Consider the following 21,613-nt stretch of genomic DNA (forward strand, 5'->3'; position numbering starts at 1 on the left):
GCAGATAGTGCAGCTTTAGAGATAGTAACACTGACATATTTTTAAATACTTCATTACATATGGTAAATAATTTGTTAGATAACTGACCGGTAGAGTAGATGAATAAATGAGATAATTATAATAACTTTCAAAAGCATGAAAATGTTCTGTAAAGCTTTCTTGAAGAAGAATTGTACATAAAATGCAATTGCTGAGTAATTAGAATGTATCATACTAAGTGCACTGCAAATTTTTTTTACTGATGTCAGGAATGTACCTCTTTAGATCTTATAGTGATGAATTTGACAGTTTTTATTGCACTTGTGAATAGAAAAACCCAAATGTGATTATTTGCTTCAACATATGGTTTGATCAATGGATATTTTCTTGCAGTAAGAGGGAAAAATATTATAGACCAAATCCTGCTCACTATAATCATATGAGTATTCATATGAGAGGCTTCAGTATTACTATATTATTAAATCAGAGTAGGATTTGACACACTACCTAGAAATGTCCCTCTGCTGTAATCATTCATTCATTCAATCAATCAATCATTTCACTACTTACAGCTGTTTCCTACTGGCACTAATAACTGGAAATAACAAATAAATGTCACAAATGGACTGGAGCATATAACTTGAAATGAAAGGCTTCATTAAAGACTTGATCATGCAATTATTGCAGTCAAAAGATAAATTTCCTTTGATTTCACACAGAGTGAGATTGACCTGTCTGTCATTTTTTAAATGGTCAATCACACACAATCTACAACAGAAGAAATTTTGATAAAGGCTAACAAAAAAACAGTGCACCTTTAAAATAATTATTTTCCTTAATTCTGAAATGTTATATTTGAAATAAACTGTAGTATTGGAAGAACATTATTATTGTTGTTTGCTTTTGGATTGTAGCTTCTTTTTTGCTTTGCCACCTGAATTACGTGGTGACTCCAAACTCATGAAAGTGAATCTTATTTTTCAGCTATTAATAGAGATCTTCCTTTGTTTAATACACAATTTAATCTACTTTCTTATATAGTAAAGTCTTCAGGACAGGGATCCTGTCTTTCTATATGTTTGTAAAGCAACTAGCAAAAAAAAAATTCCCAATCCTGACTGGTGCCACTGGACAAGTAATAATAATAATAATTAATAAAGATATACCGTATGAAATATGGGTTGACATTGAAATTGTAATTTTATCCTTAATGGCACACCATATATTATTATTTCTTGAAGACCAGTAGAGGTAAAATTATTATCCATTTTCATGTGCACATCATTTACGCTTCTATAAATAAGTGGTGTCTTCCATGGCTAAGAGTCACACAATCTGATTCACAGACTATATTATAGTGCATGCTAGTTATCAGGGCCGGTGCTTCCATTTAGGCAATGTAGGCGGTCGCGTAGGGCGCCAGGTTTTTTGGGGGGAGGTGGGGTGGCATTTTGCCGCCCTTGGCGGCAGTTCGGCGGCGGGGGGTCCTTCCGCGCTCCAGGTCATCGTCGGCAATTCTGCGGCGGGTCCTTCACTCGCTCCGGGACCCGCCGCCGAAGTGCCCCAAAGACCTGGAGCGTGGAAAGACCCCCCCGCCGCAGAATTTCCGCCGCCAACCAGGAGCGCGGAAGGACCCCCGCCTAGGGCGCCAAAAACCCTGGCGCCGTTCCTGCTAGTCATTAATAAATGTCATGTCGTGTCAGTACAGAGTTTTGAAGGGATTCCAAGTAAAGATGATTTCTGAGCTGGTTTCTCAAATCCCTGCAGTAAGAGCAGCATAACCTGGTGTCTGTCACTGGCCACGTTGTCCAGTGACAACAGTCAATCATACTTCTCTGCAGAAATGGCCTTTAAGCTATAAAAAAACACAGGATGCCATGCCACATTTGTGTTATTAGCCAGAGAACTGTTGCCCATTCAGTCTCAGCTAAACCTTGCAGAGTTTGTACTCTTTAAATGCATCGCCTAGATTCCTGGGGTGAAATCTTGACCCCTACTCTTGCCCTCTTTCACCAAGTACAAGGGCCAGAGTGGTGTAAAAGGACTCTAAACATTCTAGTTCCAGCTATGGGAGAAGAACTGCAGAGTACAGCCATTAGCCTCTTTTCTGTGACTTGCTTACAAGCTCTGGTGTAAGGGGCATGTCACAGACATGAGCAGGGTGCCAGGATGAGGCTGGGAGCAGGAACAGCATGTCAGGAGCAGGGACACAGCAGCCCTGAAGACTGTCTAAATTATGCAAGGGATGTCCCAGCCCCCAGAGCAGCCCAAGTTTATTTGGGGGGGGGTGGACCCAAAGGGGGCTTAAAGTTAAAACTTTTTCTGCCTGGAATGTAAAGTTTTAAACAAAGAAGGTATGATTAATTCTCCCACTCCCCGGTTTCCATAGCCTGGCTCCAGAGACCAGTTCTCTGTTATCTGCTATAAGCCCCTTTAAGTCTTCCTCCCTGCTCTTTAATCCTTGGCTTGTGTCTTCCCCTCGCCTTCACTGTCTTATTCAATTTTCTTCTTGTAAATCGTAAGGGCCTGATTCTCATTCTCATTTTATACTTAGATAGTGCAACCACTCTGACATTGAACTACTCTGACAGTGCAAAGTGGCTTTAATGTAAATAAGAATCAAGCTGTAAGAATCAGTGAAGTCTATCTATCTATCTATCTAAAATACTTGTAAGTGCTTGTGTCTCCTGCCAATTCCTCCTGCCTCTACTGCTCCAGGTGATTCCAGCCTTCACCGCCCATTTTTGTAATATCCGACACAAACATATTTGTACATTGCACTTTTCCCTCCTTTAAATCTTCCCTTGAGTCTCACCTTTGCTCAGAAGCCTATTAGAGATCAGCCAATTTGTGATGGTTATCACTTGACTGTAAAGGAAAAAAAGGGAAATGTGTATATTTGATAATATAACTTGCTCCTTACCCTCTCCAATATAACTTGTCATTTTAGATACAGGGCAAGGACCATGTTTTCATACCGGACCATGTTTTCAGCCTAGTACAATGGGGTCCTTATTTAAGTGTCTAGGTGTTATTGTAATACAAACAAAGCTACATTTCAATTGGGAATATTTTTAAATGTTTGGAATGGGAAAGAAACATTAAGTTAATATATTACCTGTATAAAAATCACTTTGGATCTGTTGAGTAAATGCTGCAGGTTTTGTAGTTAAATATGCTAAGTTCCAGGTTAAATAAAAAAAATTAAATACTTTTTTAAATGGAAGACATCGACTCAGCCTTGACTATAGAATGTCTAACAACACCTCAATGACGTGTATGTGTGTGTAGTTTAGCAAAACAGGAATACATTAAAGAATGGAAAATGCTGTTTCCATGACTTTATTTCCGTCAGTTTTGAGGTGACCACATCGTTCTTGAACTGCAAAGCCAAGCCACAGGAAAACATTTCCATACACTATAACATAAGATTTAAGCTGAACTGAGATACTCACTGATAGCTTTGGAGTTTGGGCTTGTTTTTTGTCTGTCATATAGACCAAGATTTTAAAAAATAAGACCCTAAAGTTAGGCTCCTGAATCAATTATTAGGTACTCGGGCTAGAATTTTCAAAGGAACCTAAGGGAGTTAGATGGCCAACGCCTATTGAAATTCAGTGAGACTTGTTTATCAACTCCTTTAAGCTCCTACAAAAATTCCAGAGCAAGTTACCTGATTTTCAAAAGTGCTGCATATCTGGCAACTCTCATCCGCTTCAGCACTTCACCTGAAGACTCTAAATAAGGAGATAGTGCCTTAAATTTAGACTTCACTTTTTGTAAATTTTAGCTGTAAATTGTATTGCAGTTTGTAGTTTGGATTATATTATGGGTGGTTAATCTTTTTTTTTTAAGTGACTCATTGAAAAAAATTATTTCCTTTCTTAATCCTGGAATATATTTTGGAAATTGTTGGAAATAGTACTACAGGGCCAAATATTAATAACAGCCAGACTCTGACAGTCATTGTAACACTGATGTCGGTGGGGTTGCTCTGGATTTACATTCATGTAACTGAGATCCAAATTTGATCCACTCTGTTTTTCTGTGTGGGTCTGTATATGTGCTGTATGTCTGTGTATATTCAGTTGCAATATGTTGCATGCTAATATTTATAGTCTCTGAAGTAATACATTATTATCCTTTTCTTTGTTTAACATTGCCCATGTTATCTGCTTTTTCTCTTTATTGTCATAAGACATTTTCATCGGTTTCATTCAGCGAACTCCTTGAGACGTGTGTATAAAAATTACTAGTGAGTTTTACAATCTATGTTGTTTTGATTTGACGAGAAAAGAAGTGAGCTTCAGTAGCCATAGTACTTCTCATTTCCAAAACACTTTTGCTGTTTTGGTTGTAAAAATATTGTGGAACCTCCAACTACAATATTAGCATTATAGTGACCATGGTTTGTTTTTATTCATCGTTTGAAAAAAGTCTTCTTTGGGATTAAAGCTTTCATGCACATTAGTTAACAGTGGCAAGCTGTCCTGAAATAATTCCCCTTCCTTACCACATATTGACAAACACATTAAAACAAAAACTAACAGATGTCTGAAAAAGGTGTGCCAGAAATTTTGTAGTTAATTGTGTGTGTCTAGGACTGTGGAGCAGCAGTTCAGTTGTTTCTTTTTTTTTTTTTGTATATTTCTCTTTTAGTGACATTCCAAGGATTCCTGAGAGTTCCCATCCTCCACTAGAGTCTAGTAAGTATATGCTTTGTTTTTATCTGCACACATATTGCAAAAATATTTTTACATTAAAAACCCAGTCAGTTTCCTGTATCATTGTGTAAAACTAGAATCAATATTAAATTTATAGTTCAAATCTGGGCTGGATTTTAATGCTTTCTTCCATAGTAACAATGAAAGGGCCAGGTGGTGTTAACACCATGTGGATACAACAATTTTCATGCTCCCAGACTGTCTAATCTTTCTAGATCAGCACTATAAGAAAGGTAACTATTATTATCCTCATTTTACCTATGAGAAAGATGAGGCAGAGGAGTTAAGTAAGGAAGTTGCCAGAGGCTTCAGAGGGAGTCATAATTTCCCATCCCTGATTAACCTTCCCCTGTTCAGATCCCTAGACCACACCTCTCCCTATCTGATCCAGAATTTGCTCCTTTGTGAGTGTCTTAGGCCTTGTCCACACTGCCACTTTACAGCACTGAAACTTTCTCGCTCAGGGATGTGAAAAAACACCCGCCTGAGTGATGCAAGTTTCAGCGCTGTAAAGTGGCAGTGTAGACAGTACATCAGCGCTAGTAGCCACGCTCCCAGCACTAGTAGCCACTCCCCTCACAGGGGTGGTTTTTTTACAGCGCTGGGAGAGCTCTCTTTGTATTGCCCTGGCATTTATGCTGAGCCTGGTGGTGTGGAATAGTGAAGCGCCAGGGAGCTGATGATGTTAATCTTAGCAGAAGACCTGTGGAAATGCCAAGGAGGGGGCTTGAGAACCCTACTTATGGGTACTTCTCTGCTGCAGCCAGTGAATAAGTTTTTGCAGGAGAGTAGAAGTCTTTAATAAGGCACAGCTGGAAGAAAGCTGCTTCCACTGGAAGTGAGGGGCACCTGATAGATTATCTCCCATAAGAGATTCCAAAATGTAGGTAGAAGTGAGACCTTGTCTACACATAAGCTTGCACTTGCTTAGTTAAACTGGTGCAAACCCATATGGATACTCTTATTTTTGTTTAGCTTAAACCTGTTCCTAATTTACTTGAGCTAAACAAAAATTTGCCTGATTTAAACTGAAATAGGAGTGTCCACACAGCTTTTTGCACCAGTTTAACTAAAATAAGTTTAAAATCATACTTTCAAATAAACTGGTGAAACTCTGCATATAAACAAGCCCTGAATAATTAGAAAACTAAAGTAATGCACAGATCTAATAAAATTGGCTTCAAATCAGTTCTAGGTCTGAGATTTTTTTTCTCTCATTCATTTAGGTTCAAGTTCTTTTGAATCTCAGAAGATGGAAAGGCCTTCTATTTCTGTTATTTCTCCAACTAGTCCTGGAGCTCTAAAAGATGCACCACAAGTCCTACCAGGGCAGCTTTCTGTAAGTGTATATGAGTACCCAGAGGAAATACCATTTATCTGTTACAGTATATTTTGTTTGTTTTTGTGACTATTGAGAAATATCTGGTTATATTACATAACATGGGTAATCTATTATAAAGCAAATAATCCGTTTTCTGCCACTCGTTCTGTTTCACTTCTGTGTAGGACATTTGAAGAGTTATATTCTTGAAAGGTCTATTCTGTTTGTGACGGGTTGGATCACAGAAACCCCCTTGGGATCTTCCACCTAATGTACCAAGACTACCCTTGCTCCTATTTTCCCTTCTAGCTCAGGACTCCAGCACCCTGTCTTGCTGAGCCAGACACTCCTGTCTGCTCCAACACAGACCCAGGGTCTGAATTACTTGCCCCAAAGCTGCAGGTTTACATGAAAACAGCTCACAGAAGTGTGCTTGTCTTTAGCACTCAGATGCCCAACTCCCAATGGGGTCTAAACCCAAATAAATCTGTTTCCAACTCATAAATTGTTCGCTGTCTATAACACTGATAGAGAGATATGCAAAGTTGTTTGCTCCCCCAATTATTAATACATACTCTGAGTTAATTAATAAGGAAAAAAGTGATTTTATTAAATACAGAAAGTAGGATTTAAGTGGTTCCAAGTAGTAGGGGGAGGAATAGCTCAGTGGTTTGAGCATTGGCCTACTAAACCCAGGATTGTGAGTTCAATCCTTGAGGGGGCTACTTAAGGATCTGGGACAAAATCAGTACTTGGTCCTGCTAGTGAAGGCAGGGGGCTGGACTCAATGACCTTTTGGGGTCCCTTCCAGTTCTATGAGATAGGTATATCTCCATATATTATATTAGACAGAACAAAGTAAGTCATAAAATAAAATGCGCAAATCTATGTCTAATCAAACTGAATACAGATAATCTCACCCTCAGAGATGCTTCAGTAAGTTTTTTCTCAGACTGGACACTTTCCAGGCCTGGGCACAATTCTTTCCCCTGGTACAGCTCTTGTTCCAGCTCAGGTGGTAGCTAGGGGATTCTTCATGATGGCTCCTCCCCCCTCTGTTCTCTTCCACCCCTTTATATATCTTTTGCATAAGGCAGGAACCCTTTGTCCCTCTGGGTTTCCACCCCCCACCCCCCACTGGAAAAGCACCAGGTTAAAGATGGATTCCAGTTCAGGTGACATGATCACATGTCACTGCAAGACTTCATTACCCACTTGCCAGCACACACATATACAGGAAGATTCACAGGTAAACACAATGGGAGTCATCAAGATTCCAAACCACCGTTGATGGCCCACACTTTGCATAACTACAGTAGGCCCTCAGAGTTATATTTCATATTTCTAGTTTTATATACAAAAGAGTGGTACATTCATACAAATAGGATGATCACACTCAGTGGATTATAAGCTTTGTAAAGATACCTTACAAGAGACCTTTTGCATGAAGCATATTCCAGTTACATTATATTCACTTATTATCATATTTTTATAAAACCATATAGACTGCACAACATCACACTGTTCAATGACACCTTTTTGTTTATATGAACATTACTTCATGTAATTTTCTGTGATTATAATAGAAGTTGTGCATTTAAAAGATGTAATGAATACTGTCATAGACTGATTTGTACATGCTTCCAGTCTCTTTAAAGGTATTGGAGTCACTTAGTAATTCTGCCAGATGCTAAGCAGAGAACAGACTCAAATATGTCCTTATGGTACAATTATTTTAAGAAATAGCTTGATCACATTTAATAGTTTTCATAAAAGTATCTGCTAAACAAGTCAGGTTAAATGCATTCCACCTCTACTTCAAGTATCACTACAGTACAGGCTTCCCACCTAGCACTACTGAAGTAAACTCACTCCTATGCAACCCAGCGTACTGCATGACTATGTACAGTACATAGTCTACAGGCTAGACGATATAGCTAGCCCACAGTTTCCATCTGCAGCAGGCTGTAATCAAAAATATATGATGTTGCTTTCTAAGGACCTGATCATGTATCCAGTGAAATCAGTGGCATATATGTTTGACTGCAGGGTCAGGCCCCAAAGAAGCAATATTGTAAGCCTCTCTGTATATTCATCCATCCTGCTGTAAGACTTCTCTCTTAGCAAAACAGAGCTGAGACAGCAAAGGTAACAATAGCTAGTGTCCCCACTCCCCCCTCAGTGCTGTAAGGTTTTGCTTCAGTGAGTTAGAAACCTAAATATGTTAGTTATACTTGAAGAATGTAATGAAGATCTATGGAACTTTTATTTAATAGTCAGATTTTTTTGAAGAGTGATATTGCCAGAGATTTCATGATCCAATATCTATGTGCAAAGCCTTTGCATATTCAAAAAAAGGCTTGGAGAAGTAACTGTCATGGGTTCTTCCAAATTGGCTGAGAGCCATTTGTTTAGTTCATGTGGTTGAGATGGTGTGATTTCTGCCAGAAGAAACCCAAAACGTCCAAACTAAAATCTCACATAAAACAGAAGAAAAAAAATCTTGTAGAAAACTGTATGAAAAGTGGTCAGCCCTTCTGAAAAACATTTTATGTTTTGGCTAATGATAGGCAGCAAAAATTATTTTGTATACTTTTACTTTCATTTTCATGAATAATTTCTGGTAACTTGGATCTTGTAGGTGAAACTGTGGTATGACAAAGTGGGGCATCAGTTAATAGTAAATGTTCTACAAGCAACAGATCTGCCACCTAGAGGAGATGGGCGTCCCAGGAATCCTTATGTAAAAATGTATTTTCTTCCAGATAGAAGGTAATATTCCAAGTGAAAAATGTATCAACTGAACTTTTTAAATATGTTAATTATACTTTAAATGCATGTTTCTTTCATATTTTCCTTTAATCATTTATTGTAGTTTAGATGAACATTAAAAAGTATAAAACTAGCATGCATCTATAATCACATAATATCAAATTGTAAGTAATCTGCTACGTGGAAATATGGCTGAACCTGGAATACTGCACAGCAGATACTGATCCCTTTTAGACATAAGAGATCATTAGGTTTGTTATCAGTAAAATATAAGTAAACATCCATTTCACCGTACACTTACAAACCGATGAAAAAATATTCCCATCAATAATAATAGAAATGTACAGATAGGCAAAGTAAGAAAAATGTTGCTTGAGGACTTATTAGAGTTTGATGTAAGGATATTTACCTTGTGTATTTTGACATGTGATGTTGACAAATTGTGTTTTAATAATTATACAACTTTAACTTTTTTGAATCTCATCACCTATCATTAAATAGTTATTGTATTCCCCATTGTCTAATCCCTCCTATAATTTCCCACAATTGTGAACATTTAAATAATTAAAAATGGAAAAATGCTTAAAATTCATAATTTTGTACAACTGTGAAAATGTAAATAGATACAGAAAAATGCTTTAAAATAAACATTGATGATATCCATCATAATTATAAAAAAATACAAACTGAATGCTGCCAAGCCTAGTAATCATGATGTTTAAATCAGAAAGGATGAAAACAATTATAGTCTTGGTTACTAGATGGCAGTATGTGACCTGTTTTTGCATTATAATTTACAAGACTGTTTATGTTTCAGTGATAAAAGTAAAAGGAGGACCAAAACAGTAAAGAAAAGCCTAGAACCAAAATGGAACCAAACTTTTCTCTATTCACATGTACATCGTAGAGATTTTAGAGAACGAATGTTAGAAATAACCGTATGGGACCAGCCAAGAGTACAAGAAGAAGAGAGTGAATTTCTTGGAGAGGTGATATATACAATGGCATTACAAAATAGTTAGACTTTCTTATATGCTTAAAATATAAAATATTTCTGTATTTTAAAAAATAATGCTATGCAGTTTTAAACTAAGATTAAGTTTGATACATTTTCCCCCAGATCCTTATAGAGCTGGAGACAGCACTTTTAGATGATGAACCACATTGGTATAAGCTGCAGACACATGATGAATCCTCACTACCTCTGCCTCAGCCATCACCTTTCATGCCACGGAGACATGTCCATGGTGGAGAAAGCACTAGCAAAAAATTACAAAGTAGGTCCAAATGTTATCGCTGTCCTTTTTCAGTTTTAATTTGGGAATGATTTATGACAATCAGTTATGCTGTAATAATGTTTAAATGAAGTTTTGGCAGCCATATTCAAAAATAAAGATATTCTTTCCAAAACATAACCGAAAATACAATTGGAAATGGAAAAACTATTACAGTTCCTAATCAACTCCACTGTGGTTTGCAACTTCCAGGTTGGCAAAATTTGTTGAAATTACCTATAGTTTGAAATGTTAGTTTTTGCATAGCTGTCTTTGTTAAACACTGAACTGAGCATAATAAATGATTTTAACAAGGAAATTGGGATGTATTTATTATTACTAAATGTTGGGTCTTAAAAAAAAAAAAAGCTTCAAGGACTCTAAAGTTTGGGAACAGCTTTTAGTATATTGATCATTTCAACCTGTAACACACTTCTTGTCCAGATATAAAACTTACTTTTGCTACACAGAAAGTGTTTGTATGTGTGTGTTTGGGAAGATGAAAATCACAAAATAGTACAATAGTCAAAACCTGTCTTTCTCTGATCAGACTTTGTTGAGACTTTAAATGTGAAAACAATGGTTTTTAAAAAGTGGCATTTCTCAGAGCCATAGCATCCCAAGGCTTACATAGTATGGGTTGGAATAACTGCTATATGGAAATAGCTGCAGCTCGTCAACTCTACTGAAATTAGATTATATTTTAAAAATATGAAAGAAATACAGAACAAATTCTAAAGATATTTTCTCAGTTATTTTTTCTGATCTTTTACCAGTCTATTAAGAAGAGTAAGAGTAAGGAAACTAATAAATTCCAATCAGTGCATAACTTCGTAATTAACTGATGCACTCGTAGGAGCTGTACCAACTAGATACTGTTGAAACTGGTGCATTAAAAAAATAAGCATATAGATACCAGACTATGCCATCTAAATTTAGTTTAATTCTCATTTCATATTGTTTAAATATAAAATCACCCTATGTTTGAATCACAGGAATAACTAGAGTTTTTATTTAAACATATTTTTACATTTTCCAATACAACCAGATATACAGGTATTTATTTGCCTTACTGTTGTGCAGGATCTCAGCGAATCAGTGATAGTGACATCTCAGATTATGATGTTGATGATGGTATTGGAGTAGTTCCTCCAGGTGCGTGGGTGAAGAGCATGGTCCTGCTTCTTTTTGCTGTTCCTTCCCTCCTCCCCCTCTAATTTTCCAGACTCCTGCAGGATGCTGGTTTTGGAGATTGTATTATGGAGAAAACAGTATGACTAGTTACTCTGTGGTGTCTTTCCTTCTAAATTAAATTAAAATGTACTTTTATTTACTCATTAATATTTTTGTTTAGATGTGACTGTTTGGATTTTGCATTAGATGATTCAAAGCTGTTTGTTTGTTACTTCACAATGCTCTAAGCATAAGTGAAACTACAATTTTAATTCTAAGAATTCAGTTAAAATACTAATTAAAATTTCAATATCCATTGCATTTTTTTTATTTTGCTTCTTGCTTGAAACCCAGATATAATGCAATCCTCCATGGAATATATTTAAAATGCATGGTTGCAAATTAAAATGCATGTGGCATGGCTATATCTTTTATACTTTTCATAAGTATTCATGAATTATCATTACCGTAAATGTGCATAAATGTATAAATATAGAGAGAGAATATCTTGATCCCACTTTAGGGTAGCACCCTTTGTATATTCAATAAACTAAAACATTGGGGCATATTTTAGATACCATACCTTAAGTATATTTCATTGGCAGTTGCCACAAATCACAAGATTAAAACTCCCATTCATGACAGACTAGTAAAGAGTTGCTGTTTACCCACCCAAGCTAAATCAGGTTTTCTATGTAAAAGTTACTTGTGAAAGTTACTGAACATACTAAAAATGTGGTAGTATTTGAAAAGTTCTCCCTATTAATCTATGATTAAAATAACCTACAAACAGCAGTTATTCATTGCATTTTTGCCATTTGTGTGAAATATCACTGCATTGCTGAATGGGCTAAACTCTGCTCTCATTTACATCAGTGCAAAGCAATAGTACTTTAATAGGGTTGTGCCTGAGTAATCAAGAAGAGAATTTGTCCCAATATCCGTAGCACTAGTATTATGTGTAATGGAGTGATTTTCTTCATTCTTTCATCAAATAAAATAGAAAAATATTTTAAATAAAATGATTTCCATCATTTTTTCACATTACTTTTTTTCCTTTTGCAGATGGGGGTACAGATATTGGCATGTGTAATCCCTTACTCATCTCTAAGGCTGCACTATTTTAACTGTATGGGGCTTTTCACTTACCAGTTCATTCTGGGAAACAATTCCCCATCTGCAATGACCTATCTTCCATCCCACAAAGCAGTCTTTCAAAATGTATATGACAACAGCACTCATTGAAATAGATTTTCAAAGGCTCAAATAGCACTTAGATGCCTAAGTCCTACTGAAAGTCATTAGGAGTTCGGTGCCTAAGTGTCCCATTGTACTTTGAAGAATTCATGAGCCATATGTAACTTGGGCCTTTGCTGTCTCAGAGACCATCTCTCTGCTTTTGAAGTCTCTGGCATCCATGACAGTTGGGTTGATTCTAACGGTTGCTAAATTAATGTGAGTAGGCTGGTTGGAAGAAACTCATTTCCAAACTAGTTCTACCAGCTCATGCAAACCCATTTTACTAGCTGATCTGACAGAGACCAAGTTAACTGGCCTTCAAAACTTAATGTGTATAACATGTTTAATTCCTTTGACATTTGTCAGATATGGGTGAGAGAGACTGTAGAGTTGGTTTCCTTCTAGTTTCTGTCTGGAAGAAATCTCTGTGTAGATATATATGTGAAGTTACATGCTTTACTACATTTATGTATGCAGCCAGAGCTCTTAAGAAAGGGCAAATTTTATAAATGAAAAAAAAATGGTCTGATAAAGGAAGGTGCAATGCTAAACTTATATTAAGACACACAAGTTAGAATTAAACAGCAAGTGAGACTCAACTCTGCTGCTGCGGGTGGAAAACATCGTCATTGTTATGCATCAATCTCAGATTGCCTGAGAAGCTAAATCCCCAAATTATTTTTGAACATAACTTTCACACATGCAGTATCAGATGGCTGTTGGGTTGGAGACATCTGGGAAGTGATAACAAGATAATTAAACAAAAGCTAAAGGATGTGTGTGTGTAAGGTATGGTCCTGATGTGAGTCTTTTTGCTACACTTTTCTTTTTTCTCTTTCCATCTTTTAATATTTGATTCTCTGATTTGGTGCAATTCTAATGGCATCCAAAGTTAACATTTGAAACTTGCTATCAGGCAATCTACAAGTGAGGAAAAACAATTAAGGTCCCATATTTTGTTGCTTTATCCTAACTTGTTCTTTTTAAAAAAAGAGATTTACAAATGATTTATTCCAGGCTTTGAAACAGTATATCATGTGTGTGGAATCAAATATATATTTAGCAGAGATACAATATCAGATGGCCATAAGGTTCATTAAAAGTTTCTAGATAGATAACTGACATTAAATGACTGCCATTAACATAATGGATCACTCTCTCCCTGAAGAAATTCTTGCTTTCGTGGTCTCTTCCTATCTCTCCAGTCTCATTTTTCTATCTCTTGGGAGTTTCTCCTTCTTTTCTGCCTTAAGTCTTTCAGGATTCTGCCCTTTCATTGAGCAAGCTCATCTAGTCACACATCAGCTCCTGCCTCTATGTTGATAACTTTCACTGAATCCAGAGGGAAAACTCTCATTATCTTTAATGAGGCCAGGATTTCACACTATCGCTAAACCCCAAACTACTTCACTTCATTCAGATTAGACTGTACACTTGCTTGTTCAACATCTCTTCCTGGAAATCCCATTGCCAAATTTTTTAAGACCGGATACTGCCAGCCTTACTCACACTGAGTAAGCAGTATCTTGCTTCCTTAGTAGTGCTATTGACTACAGTAGGACTCGACTGGGATTAAGGTGCTCCTCACCATGAGTAAGGGTGGCATAATCTAGCCTATAATGTGTAAGAAAATTGAATTTATTTTTTTCCTTCCAAGCCCTCTTTGTCCCCTTGCTACCTCAGTGGTTACATTACCAACTATGTTGTTGTTATGGTAATTATGAAGCTCTATGCTAAAGTTATTCTTACCATTGTTAATTGTTTCTTGGTGTTGAAGTAACAATGCCAAAGTACTACAGAATAGGGGAAAGTGTTGTTTTAAGGGAGCTGCCACCTTTGTACGTTACACATTTTTGTAGAATTAAACATCTCAGAATCATGTGAATACAGAACCTGTGTTGACTTTTAAAAAATATAACACAGTTGTTCAAAAGGAATTTCTCTTTCCACTCTGTTGCTAAAGCAGGAGTTCAGATTGTTCCTTGCCATAGCTAATGATTTCTCCAAAATCTAAGCATTCAATCAGGTATGCCATGTGCTCAATTGTTGCATGAAATTGCAAACTCTGTGAACCTTTGGTTTGTATATTGCATAGCAGGGTATCCACAGTCCTTTGGGGAGATTTTGGTACTTCCATAACGTAAATATTGAAGAAGAACAAAAAGTATATGCTGAATACTACTCTTGATAGTTAAATGAACAAGAAGCTGCTGCTCAAGTATTTTTGTTTGGAAATGTTGATAAAACAATTTTTAAAATTGGACAAACATTCTGATAATGATTTTTAATTCTAAACAATTTTTAAAAATTTTTACTTAGCAAACCATTTGCTGTTCACTCATATTATTCACAGGAAAATTACTTATACAGTATCTGTGGTATCCAATTATTATGTTTAATGTAATGTCAATACTTTTATGTTCGTTGCAATAAGGGTGACTCTGGTCCGGTTTACTTAGAACTCAGCTGAAACTGGCTCGAGGGACATCTCTTTACCTCAGGGATGCTTTTCTGTTCCTTACCAGCTGCTTCTCCCATTCATGGTGGGCAAGTAGTTTAGATGAAAATAACCTAAATTGCTTCGATTTCATAAAACAAACACTGAATGGGGTTGGGGTTCACAGTGTAGAACAATTACCATGTCACTTGAAGAAGTGACCTCCAGTGAGCAGTAATACTTAAAGCATTAGATTTTAGGTAATATCCCCCAATTCAGGTGACTTGTTGAAGCCCCCCCCCCTCCCCAGGGATATCCCAGTATGCACCCAAACTCCTCTCAGTTTCTCTGCCTCTATACATATACACACATTACATTTAAAGGTAATGCTAGTAATTAATCCTGGCTGCATGACATTTCAGGATTTACAAAGGCTAAATGACTACTTGAAAATCTTGTAATCATTTAGATGTGCTTTCCTGGAAAGACCAACCATTACCTGCATGTTTGCAGACCCAGATCCTTACTGTCTAACATCATTTTGTTGCACTTTTACCAGTAGGTTATAGATCTAATACTAGAGAAAGTAGATCTACAACGTTAACTGTGCCAGAACAGCAAAGAACAACACATCATCGTTCACGATCTGTATCTCCTCACCGTGGTGATGATCAGGGCAGGACCCGTTCACGTTTACCAAATGTGCCATTACAGAGGTAGGGTTCACAAGTTAGCAACATTAGTTACTGAAACACTTTGGTGATTCAAAATTTGTGTAACCAAGCAGAGGTTCTATGTCACTCTCATCTGATTGAACTCTTCATTATTTTTCACAGTGTATTACTTTTTCTTCATGTGTTAGTTTAATATTGAAGCATATAAATTGTTTGAAGCCTATCACATCCTTAATCCTCTATTAATTGCAATACTGTAACCCTAATCTTTCCTTACCTGACATCCTCCCTACTGTTTATCATTTTGGTCATTGTGTTGTATCTAAAATTTAGATTGGAAGCTTTTTCAGGTAGAGACCATGCCTTTTGTGAGTCCACTGTGTGTGCTATAAATAATAAATAAAATATACCATTAATAACCATGAATGAACTGATTTTGCAAGTAAGAGTAATCTGAAGTTACCAATTCCTACAAATTACATTCTAAGATTCTTTTTATGGGATTTGTTTAGTTAGAGAGAGAACAATAAAATACCAAATGATATTTAACGTAAGATATATTTCAGAGAACAATGATAACATTTAGACTGGCTATAAAGTTAAGTATATAGTTCCTGTATGTGTAACTTCTGGTAGGCAACATGTAATGAATAAGTGAATCTCTTTTGTTTTTTTCCTGCTTTACATTCATAAAAATGTGTTGTGTGCTTTACATTTTCAGATGTAGATATTGCCAGGGTTGGTAGACTCAAAACTTGACTAACCTTCTTCATTTCTCTGTATAGAGGAAGGGAGAGGAGAGGGAGCTTCTCTGAACCTCTCTTGAAACCCGTAGCCTCATCCACTCATTCTCAGTTTTCACTCCTCTGTCCTCTGGAGGTGTCTACACTAGAAATCTTAGTACCTGCAATAGAGCAACAGCTAGCAATACTGCAGTTATACTTGGTAGTAGCTACTAATGTAAACAGGGCTCATGCATTTTGACATGATGGTAAAAAAATGATAGAGCCCTATTCATATGATTGTTTAAATACAATAGTAGTATTGATGCTGACAGCTACTGTAACAAGGATACATGTTCTAGTGTAGCCAAGGCTTGTGTTGCAGATAACATCCCTTGGATCATAGATGAGTATAAGAGACTTTCTTCAGCGCCAATCACATGCTGGCTCCAGAATTACTTAATCCAGAGTGGCACTAGATTCTCCGTCTCATCCAAGTGAACTAACTGCAAAGGTGCCAGCCAGTCTTTCCTGGCCTTACAGTGGGAGACTGAGTTGCACTTAAGAAATGTGTTCCTCCACAGCACAGGCTACGATGCCGACCCCTCTTTTTATTCCTCACACCTAGCTGAAAGGCCGTACAACCTTTCACTTCCCTTTTAGAAAACGAAGTTTGAGTTCTTCTTGGAAAAACAGTCAGGTACTTTCAGTCTGTCAGCAAAACAATGAAACTCAGTATAAACATATGGCTTGATTCACTCCCACTGGCACAGAGGGCTGCATCTTGGTCCCTCCTATAAGAGTTGCAGTTACTGCCCCTAATGAGGGGGAAGAGGCAGGAATCAGCCCTTCAAGTGATCAGTGGTATTTCCACTGCTGCTTTCCCTCAGGAATTTCACCATAGGAAGAGAACTTTTAGGTCAGACTCCGTAGCAGGTCAGAAACTTCTGGAAGATGTACAGTCACAGCCCCTTCCTATGCAGTGCCACACACTTTAGGGATAGTGCAGACTACCTGTGGTCTACCATGTCCCACCCTAACCCTTGCTGAAGGGTAGTCACAGACACTTCTTTCTGCTGCAAGGACTTTCCACTGACCAGGGTCCACAGCCTGGGACTCTGCCTTTGGAAACCTAGGTATGAAACTATAAAACCATAAACTTCAAAATGAATTCTTGCTAACTATTCTCCAAATACAGGAACATGTCCCCCATTAACATTGCTGAGTTCTGTGTTCACAAAGAATTTAATTCTAAAAAGGGTAAAAAATACTGTTACCCATGCTAAATGAGGGTTTTTTTCCCAAAGAGCTAATATTTTTGAAAAGTCATACATTAAGGAGAAACCTTCCAGCAGGCAACTTGTAACCTTGTAACCTGTTAAACTGTGTTAACTATGGGGAGAAGAAAACCATCATACAAATATGTATTATATAAACACTTCTAGGAGTTTAGATGAAATTCATCAAATGAGAAGATCACGTTCTCCAACTAGACACCATGATGCCTCCCGAAGTCCAGTTGATCGCAGGTCCAGAGAAATGGATAGTCAGTATTTGTCAGATCACGAAAGGTATGTTTTCAACTTAAACTTATGAACATGTATAGAAGTGTCTTTGTCTTTTTGGCTAGTGTTTGAATGTACTTGTTTGAATGCACATTTGGGTTAATGGGAAAGGGGAAAGGAATGGTCATAACTGACAAGAACAATCGTGATTACAACACTAGGGGAGAAAAAGTGCTTTTGTCAGTATTAGGCAACAGATAAGGAATAGGTTCTATATTCATACTGAAAATAATTTTTGTAGCATAGAATATGAAAAGAGGGAGGAAGAATAAACCAGGAATTTTGCCTTGTTTATACATAGAAATCATAGGAACAAATTTTGGTGCAGTACTTGGAAACATAATGGTGACTCTGGTTGTTCATATTTGTAGGTCACTTACTTATTTTGTGGGAAAACGGCATATAGCTAAATCATAGTGGTCTATATTCTGCTACCCTTACTTTGTCAATAGTCCTATCAGTGTGAGTAAGGGTGACAAAATCAGTCCCGGTGTTACTATTTTAAAATGATTCCTCAAGCCTACTATTAACAATGCCATCTGTAGTAGGGTGAAGAAATGGGAGAAGGGAATAAAACTGCAAATATTTCTGGAACTTTTGTCCGGTTTTGAAGCAACATAGTAATTTAATAGCAAATGGCCTCTGCAGTGATCCCTAATTCAGTTTTGTATATGATCTTGCCTTTTCAAATTTTAAATGAGATAACTTACATCTAGGCATTAATACGTGTTGTTGATAGTTTTAATTTCTTGAGACTTGTTTTACCATGGCATACAATAAAAGTAGGCAAGAAATATGTACAGAATTGTATAAGTTGGATTGTACCACTGATTTTCTTCTTAGAGGTGAATTGAAATGCTTTTTAATCATAAAAAAATCAATTTTACAGTTAAGATGCTAACACTGCAGTGTTTTCCACTTTATATGTATGTTTCATTTTATTCTTTATTGTAAAGTAGTTATGTACTCAATATACATATTTTTATTGAACACTTTCCTTAGTATTCTTCCTCATAAGTAGAGCTTGAAAGGGAGTGGGGGACATTCAAGGGTGACTCATATTCCTAGGCGCAAATTTAGACAATAAAAGTATATGCAAAATATCCCACAGTCAAAAGCAAAAATCCTGACTGTGTTCTTGGATCATCTCGTCCCTTCCTGCTTGGATGGAAGGGCTTTGGGGTTCTGCTCTGATGCTGTCTGAAGCAGAAGCCATCAGAGCAGAGTCAAGGGAGGGGTGCTGCTGGGGTGGGACTCTGACTGAGGAAAGAGAGTTTTTTATTCTCCTCCGCTTGCTTTGAGAAGCCAGCTTTTGATGGATAAATGGGGGGAGGGGTGGGTGTTGCTATCCTGAGGGCCCCCTGTACCTTTGCCAGGAGTTTCTTCTCCCAGAGACAGCAGCTGCAACAGTCTTGTTTCACTCCCACCCCTAAATAAAATTCTGTTGTCCAGCTATTCTAAAAGGAGGACAGGAGACACTTGATATGGTTTTAATCAGGCCACAACTTCATTATTAGATGTCTGAGGCTACCTGGCAGATAAACCTATACAGGTAACTCCATGTTCATTCAATAGCTGTCCAGAGGCTTCCTCCAGCCCCCCTTCATTTTCCATCCAGGTGCTCCAGCTAACCCTTGCTGGGACCTTACCATTCCCCCCCCTCCAATGAGAGATACAGTGTGCTATAAGGAAGGGGGTTTGGCTCCCTCCCCTCTCCCCCTCCTTTAACCAACACCTCCTTTTTAAATCCTTTACAAAGCCATTTATCTGGTCACTGTATCCCTTCCCTATGGAGTACCTGCCCTGGGCATCCGCCCCACATGTACATAACGCGTTGCAACATCATAGCCTAACTCCCTTTCCTACGCACCATAACAAAGCCCTCCCTGAACCCACTGTGGGGAAGGAGAAAAACCTCTCCACTCAACCTAGGCCAATCTGGTGGTGAGGGAAAAATTCCTTCCCAGCCCCCCTGGAAAGAAGCAGCTAGTGCAATGCCCACAGCAGGTCCTGACCAAACCTGGTATTTTGCCATCTCAAGGGGAGGGGAGGGAAGGTGGGTGCCGCTTAGCTTGGTCTGGAGAAAAGGGGCTGCGCCTGCCAGGATTGCCCCTATTCAACTCCCCAGGCCTTCTGGTACCTGGGGATGAGTCAGCATCACCACGCTGACCCATTCCTCTTTTTGCAGCAGTTTCTGAGCCCCTCTCCCTCCCCATCCTCCACCCCCATAAAGTGCTATTCCCCTTTCCCTGGCAAGCTGGATAATGCCTCCCCCTGCTTAAGGTGCCCTGCAGTCATTTTGGAAAGCACTATACAACTCTTGTTTATTTATCTCTAGTGGCGGGTCCCATGAGAACCACAAACTTATCAATGAGTAATACAGGCGTCTTAAGGGGGAGCCTGTTGCAGTTACTACCACGGAAGAAGATTAAGAATTTAAAGAACCTTTATTTGATATGCTCTTGCAATAAGTTCACCCATTTACAGAAGTCCTCATCAAAATCCATACCTGCTGCCAGCTGTCTAATATAACATCCACTGGAAAGGAATGGATAGATCCATAGAAGTTCCTACTATCCCCATGCCTGAAATAATCTACAATTATTAACTGCATCTCATCATACCCCTACAAATTGTTACTAGTTATTTATTTGTATTATGGTAGCACCCAAATCAATACTGGATATTCCTGGTCATAACCTTCATAATCTTTGTTCAGGAGTTTCAGATGTTATTTTTAAATTATTATGAAGGAGCAATAACAGAGAGCCCTTAGATTTAGGAAAGTGAATCATGACCTCATATAAAATTCCAGCTGGAGGATTGTTCAGCAACAAGTTGTGATATATTTCCAACAGAACTGGGATTGTCTGCACTGCTATTTTTTTTTTAAATAAAAAATTACTGGGGAAAGCTATCTAGCCGGGTGTCATAATTCTGACTGCTGTGAATTCAGGTATCATTATCTGATTCTCAGTGAAATAGGTCTCTCAGTGTTATATTCCATCCATTTGTTTATAAAGAAGATGTGGTAATCTCCATGTTCATATACATAATCTAGTATCTCTTTCAAAAATCTTTTCTAGAGGAATACATTTTTCTGTAAATGTGTCAAAAATATCATTAATTATGAGACTATTAATACCTTACCAGTATGATTTATTTTTCAATTTGAGGAAATAATTAGAATTGTATTCCATATGTATTTGCTATTTTATATTCGATGCATGGGTGTGTTTTATATCACTATTTTCAATAGGCCAAATCTTGAGGTCCTTGATAGGCAAACTTTGACTGAATGAAGACAGAGTAAATATTGAGCAAGAACTTTAAGATTTGACCTACAATCCAAATTCACTTCCCTTTCTGCCTCTGGATTTCATTAGTGCATCTCCTATAACAGGTTTCAGGGGGGTAGCCGTGTTAATCTGTATCAGCAAAAACAACGAGGAGTCCTTGTGGCATCTCAGAGACTAACAAATTTATTTGGGCATAAGCTTTTGTGGGCTATAACCCACTTCATAGCCCATGAAAACTTATGCCCAAATAAATTTGTTAGTCTCTAAGGTGCCACAAGGACTTCTCATTGTTTCTCCTATAACATTGTATGTTGTCTCTGGGTCTGTCTACACTGCAGTTAAAAATCTGCAGCTGGCCCATGACCCTAACTCTGGCTTGTGGGGCTCATGCTAAGGGGCTTTTTTAACTACTGTGTAGACCTTCAGGCTTATGC

At 37.6% G+C, this 21,613-nt stretch overlaps 1 protein-coding gene across 42 annotated transcripts in view; it reads left to right on the forward strand.

Moving 5' to 3' along the window:
* The window catches only part of RIMS1 (regulating synaptic membrane exocytosis 1), a 515,627-nt gene that overhangs the window by 322,477 nt on the left and 171,537 nt on the right, over nt 1-21,613 (forward strand). For 25 of the 42 annotated variants that reach the window (XM_065587958.1, XM_065587963.1, XM_065587959.1 and 22 more), the window contains exons 9-16: nt 4,639-4,685; nt 5,930-6,042; nt 8,666-8,796; nt 9,614-9,785; nt 9,917-10,073; nt 11,154-11,225; nt 15,479-15,635; nt 17,761-17,886. In XM_065587958.1, coding sequence (XP_065444030.1) covers nt 4,639-4,685; nt 5,930-6,042; nt 8,666-8,796; nt 9,614-9,785; nt 9,917-10,073; nt 11,154-11,225; nt 15,479-15,635; nt 17,761-17,886 — 975 coding nt within the window. Of the gene's footprint in view, nt 1-4,638; nt 4,686-5,929; nt 6,043-8,665; nt 8,797-9,613; nt 9,786-9,916; nt 10,074-11,153; nt 11,226-15,478; nt 15,636-17,760; nt 17,887-21,613 lie in introns of those variants that run through there. The other 17 variants (XM_065587957.1, XM_065587962.1, XM_065588001.1 and 14 more) reach the window with 3 other exon arrangements.

The sequence above is a fragment of the Chrysemys picta genome, chromosome 3 (assembly GCF_011386835.1).
Source record: "Chrysemys picta bellii isolate R12L10 chromosome 3, ASM1138683v2, whole genome shotgun sequence".
Taxonomy (NCBI): Eukaryota; Metazoa; Chordata; order Testudines; family Emydidae; genus Chrysemys; species Chrysemys picta.